This window comes from Chinchilla lanigera, unplaced genomic scaffold (genome assembly GCF_000276665.1).
Source record: "Chinchilla lanigera isolate Chin_1 unplaced genomic scaffold, ChiLan1.0 scaffold00037, whole genome shotgun sequence".
Lineage (NCBI taxonomy): Eukaryota > Metazoa > Chordata > Mammalia > Rodentia > Chinchillidae > Chinchilla > Chinchilla lanigera.
Window position 1 is genome coordinate 21,341,018 of NW_004955438.1, and position 5,714 is coordinate 21,346,731.

General features: G+C 48.6%; 1 protein-coding gene across 1 annotated transcript in view; it reads left to right on the forward strand.

Moving 5' to 3' along the window:
* The first annotated feature begins 356 nt into the window (after positions 1 to 356).
* The window catches only part of Yy1 (YY1 transcription factor), a 36,301-nt gene continuing 30,943 nt past the window's right edge, over positions 357 to 5,714 (forward strand). The window contains exon 1 of the mRNA XM_013517151.1: positions 357 to 482. Within this exon, the coding sequence (XP_013372605.1) occupies positions 357 to 482 (126 nt within the window). The remainder of the gene's footprint in view (positions 483 to 5,714) is intronic.

The window sequence follows — 5,714 nt, forward strand, 5'->3', positions numbered from 1 at the left end:
AGCTCACTTTGTAGCCCATGCTGGTCTCGAACTTGCAACAATCCTCCCGCCTCAGCCTCCTGAGTGCTGGGATTAGAGGCGTGCGCCACCACACCCGGCCACACCTCTTTCTTAATGGCACTGTGCACACAGTACAGGCAGTTCACTTACCATTATTGCCAATTTGTGAAACCCCCAAAACTGGCATTATTCTTGTTTTATAGCTAAAGAAGCAATTAGGAAATTATAGGCTGGGTATAGGGGCACACACGTGTAATCCCAGCATTCAGGAGGCTGAGGCTGGAGGATCACTGGGAGTTGAGGCCAGCCTGCACTATGTAAAGAGATCCTGTCTCAAAAAAAAAGGAACGAAACAAATGACACCCTTTTCTTACGGTCACGTGGATGACAAATACCAGAACCAAGAGCTGGGCCCAAGTTTTTCACTTCGCAGCCTGCTCTTCCACCTGTTTTCTGCTGAGAACCTCTGCAGCTGTTCCAAGGTCTGGAACTCCAAGGGCATTTGCGCTCTTTTTGGTGGTGGTAACAGAACCTGCTAAGCACCCGCTACACTGACCTAGGTCCCTGCCTGCCTTCCACTGTTAATCCCAACTTCCAGCGGAAGCTTGGAACAAGGAACGGCTCATAAAAAACGACGGAAGACGAGAAAGCACAACCGAGTATTAGGAACTGACTGCAGAGAAAAACGCAGCCATCCGCCGCGGCAGTTTCAGTACATCAGTCTGGTGATTTTCAAGGCTACACGGCCCTTTTACAGTGAGTGCTGCGTGCCTGTCTCAAATACTTACAAACTGACCCCGGATTCATGGCCTCGTTTTTCACACAGAAATCAGCAACCGAAAAGGTTGTTCTGCGGCCAAACACTGGGTTGAGCACTTCGTGTTGTGCTTGCCTCTCACAACTTTCAGTTTTCTCTCAGGGAGGTCTTTACCTCACTAGACAGGATTGATCCTCTGTCCCCAGACTCTCCGCCTCTTCCTAGGACTCACGCAACTAAATACCAGGTATTTGTCCTCTGAGCCCCGGTACACACCTGTAACCCAGCTACCTGGGAGGCTGAGGCAGGACCGCAAATTCAAGTTTATCCTGAGCAATTTAGCTCTTATCTCAAAAAGGGCAGCTAAGCCAGGTGTGGTGGCGCACGCCTGTAATCCCAGCACTTGGGAGGCAAAGGCAGGAGGATCATTACAAGTTCGAGACCAGCCTGGGCTACACAGTGAGCTCAAGGACAACCTGAACTGCATAGTGAGACCCTGTTAAAAAAAAAAGAACAGCTAAGTGCTCCCTGGGTTCAGTCCCCGGTACCACACACAGGAGAGCAGGTGTCTGTGAACTGTATATTCCTGGCTGAGCTCCCCTCGGGCCTGCAATTTGCAGGAAGACAGGTCTCCAGCTGGCTCAGTAGGCTCTGGACATCACCCCCCTTAACAATACTGACTCCCTATCACAGAGCCCACAGGACGCTCTGCACACTCAGACAGGTGGGCATGCTGGAGCCCTGCCACTGCAGTGACTGCGGTGGACACAAGGGTGACCGGGAAAGCTCCTGTGGGCTCAAATTCTTTTTTTTTTTTTTGAAACACTCTTGCTGTGTAGCCCAGGCTGGTCTCAAACTTAAGACGCTCTTCCTGCCTCAGCCTCCCAGAATGCTGGGATTACAGGCGTGTGCTACTACACGTGGTTTAAAGAACTCTCTACCATTCTTTTCACTTGCACATTCTCAACTTTTCTTATACTTATGGGCAATAACCAGATGTAGTCATTGCAATAAACTACTTAGCCTTGGAGAACTTGACCATCGCCTTATAAAGATAGAAAATATTGCACAAAGGGAGTTTTACACGTATCATGTGGGACCTCACCTGTTAGCATATAGTTAGGTTATCTCACCACAATTTAAACTCCTTACCTACTATGCACATTGGTTTGGGGAGGAAAGAATTATTCCTTTAGTAGCCCAGGTTCTAAAGACCCCACCAAAGGGGGAAACCAAAGCCAAACTTCTACAGTGCAGGCAGTGAAGAAAATGCACCTGTATTTGGTTCGTCACTCAGTGCACACACGTGGATTTGCCATCCTGACTTCTCTAGCGTTTCACCGGAAACAAGGCATGCGTCTGACTGGAGCAGGGTCCTCCTGCCCACACTTACCTTGCAGCCCCGCAAGAGGGGGCCAGTGCAGCTCTTGAGGCAACTCTGTCACTGCAAGTGACCTAGAGCAGTGACCAGTGTTTTCTATAAAACGAGGAGACCGGACCAGCTGCCCTGCCTGGTTCTTACCTACAAATTCCTACCTGAAGAACTGCCAAAGAAGGAGCCTTCAGAACTAATCAAAAGTTTCATGAGGCAGCCAAATTCGTTAATGTTGAGGGGAAACTGTTCGGCTTCAGTTCCCTGCTTGAACCAATCCCAATCTGTCAAAATAAATGTGGTAGAACCCGCTTTAATAGTCAGCCTGCCTCTACCCAATGGAGGAGATGGGCCAGGGTGCAGCTCAAGGGTAAGGCGCTTGCCTAGCAGGCATGAGGCCCTCTGCTCAATCCTAACCCTCTCCCCGCCCAGGAAGTAAAAATAAAGGTACTCTGAACAAAGCGGGAACACAGGCGTGAGGCATCTTTCAACTAACACCCTTCTTCAGCCCACACTCACACCTTCCTACACCCAGGGTCCTAAATCAAGTCTGATCACTGAACCAGAGTTTCTGAAAAAGAACCACTGGGAAATGACATAGATTTCAGAGACATCAAAGGAGTCCTCGGCTAACAGTCCACATTTTGTCCTGATGCTGCCGAGGTCAGGGGACCAAAGGGCACATTCTTCAGGATCTCTGTTACATCTCCTCAGCCATTCGTGAGCTCTGATTTCTTGGAGACTGTAGAAAGCTTTCGACAGCTCTGGTGATGCTTTGAACAATCGTCTTCTACAGTTGCTGACGTTCACTTTCCCAGTAGGCTGGAAGGTTTGTAGAAAGTTGGAGCTTTCAAAACGCTAACAGGCCTGCACTATCCCACAGAGCTTCCTCTGTCACTGTACTTTCAATCTGATTGAGTAATCTCTCCAAGGCAGGCTGCAGACTGACCAGCCCAGCCTCTGGCCAGAGAGACAGGAGGAAAACAGCACACTGGGGTAAGAGAAATACCAGTCTTACTCAGTGACAGTGATCGCTTCTTTGTTTTGTTTTGTTGAGACAGAATCTTAATATGTAGCTCTGGTTGTCTCTGAACTCACTCTGTAGCCCAGCCTGGCCTCAAACTCGAAGTGATCCTCCTGCCTCAGTTTCTCGAGTGCTGGGATTACAGGTGAGCCATCATACTTGGCTGTGATCATTTCTTTTCTTGCCAATATAAAAGATCACCAGAAGTTCATAGAAAATACTCTTTAGCCCAATAAAAATGGTGAAATTATCCCCACTTTTAAAGTTTTATCACCCTGAAATTGAAATTTAACTTATCCTTTTAAACTGACTTTGAGGGCTGGACATGATAGCACATGCCTGTAACCCCAGCACTTGGGAGGCCGAGGCAGGAGGATTTCTATGAGTTTGAGGCCAGCCTAGGCTATAAAGTGAATTCAAGGCCAGCCTGAACCACATATTGAAACCATCTCAAGAAGACAAAAAAAAAAAACCCAAAACAAAAAACAGCAAACTGACTTTGACTTAGTAGCAAGTGCAAGCAGGTAAGGGCCAACATAACAGTGTTTCTGCATGTCCAGTGATGAGCTGTGCCATAGGTAGAGCAGAAAAGCCAAGAACATCTCTCACCATAGAAACCTTAAGGGCAACTGGACAAATCAAGTCTCCATAGCTCTTCCTGGAGCAGAGGCCAGGGCCAGGAGCAGAAGCAGCTCCGCGCTTTCTCACCTACCACCTTCCTTACCACTTAAACCCTTTCAGCTTCTCCACTTGCTTGGGAACATCCGCAGGTCAGACTCAGAAGCTGGGCTGCCTAAGGAGAGAGCCTCTCCCCTATTTAACTGGCTCTCTTGGTATCCAGGACAGAGTAACTTCTTGAAAAGACATTTTACCGTCAACAACTCAAATGGGGGGGGGTGAAATTAAAAAGTAGTAAGCCACATAAAAATTAGTTTTCATTAATGAAATATTTATGCAGTTTAGGAACTATGAAGCCAGAGATAACTTGTCAATGGATTTGATCTGTCAAACTGTGTGGGTGCAGTACTCCAAGGGGAATCACTCAGGTTTTACAGCTCACATTGGAAGAGAAGCTAATCTTATTTTTCACTCTTTACATTAACACAGTATTTTAAAAGATCCAATCAAGTTGAACGTGGTGGTGCCCTCCTGTACCCCAGCACTCAGACTGAGGAAAGAGGGCTGTCTCACACTTGATACCGGCTGGGGGTACAAAGTGAGTTCTGGGGCAGTGTGAACTATAGTGAGACCCTCAAAAGAGAGAGAGAGAGGGAAATCAGTCTAGAGAGGAACTTGGGTTCAGGCCTGTAATCCGCTCTGGGTGGCCGTGGCAGGAGGATCTCCAAGGTTTTTGGGGTTTTTTGGCACTGGGAATCAAACTCAGGGCCTCCCACTTGACATGCAGGTGCTGTGCTGCTGAACTACATCCCTGGCCCAGGATTTCCAATTTTTTTTTTTTTTTTGGTCTTTTTGAGACAGGGTCTCGCTATGCAGTTTAGGCTGGCCTTGAACTCCCTTTGTAGCCCAGGCTGGTCTCAAACTTGCAACGACCCTGTCTCAGCCTCCTGAGTGCTGGGATTATAGGCGGGTGCCCCTACACCCAGCTAGGATTTCCAAGTTTGAGCCCAGCCTGGAACTGGGTCTCCTTTAAAAAAATGTGTGAGTGGGTGGGGCCTGGGATTGTAGCTCAGGGCCAAAACGTGTTCCACCCCATCAACGGGGGAGGGGCGGTGGGGGATGGGGGTGGGAATCTAGACCAAAGTCTTTTAGAAATAAGTACAGCCAGGCTTGGTGCCATATGTCTGTAATCCTATCACTTGGGAGGCTGAGGCAGGAAGACTGCCTTGAGTTCAAGGTTAGACAGAGCTAAACCCTGTCTCAAAAAACCAACAACAAAAAAGGTAGATACATAATTAACTTGAGAAGCACATTTTAAATTACAATATGTAAGCACCTCGCTAGTACGTTCCCAGTAAGATATTCTCCCGTTTCAACAAGTGGATCTAGGGCTACTGTATTACAGTTGAGAATAATCAAGGGTCTCATCCGGGAGAATGCTCCTCCACTAGACGAGGGTACACGTCAAGAATACTAAGGTTCAACAAACGACAGCAGCGTTAAATCGGCCAAATGAGCACACAAACACACCTCCAAATTTTCAGCTTTCGTTTTTCTTAAAAACTAGTAAGTCTTTATTTGTACGGCTTTAATTCACCCGACCAAAGGGCTGGAGAAGAGCAAAAACGTCTCGCTGCAATACCTCTTACTCAGGAAGGTTTAACTTGCCGGTAATTTGTGCCAGGAAAAAAATAAACAAAACCAGCCAGCTCCGTGGGAGCTGCCAGGGAGACCGGCCGAAGAAGTACGGCGCTTTCGGTAAGACGCCGCACATCGGATGCGTGCGGAGAGCACGAAGGAGAAGGAGACACAGGCGGACAGGATGCCAGGGCAGGCACGCCGGACAGGGAAGCGCGAGCGCGCGGAAGGGAACTCAGCGCGCGGCCGATCGCCGACCCTCGCCGCGAGCCGCCGGCCCTGCAGCTCCACGGCCCGCGGGAGGC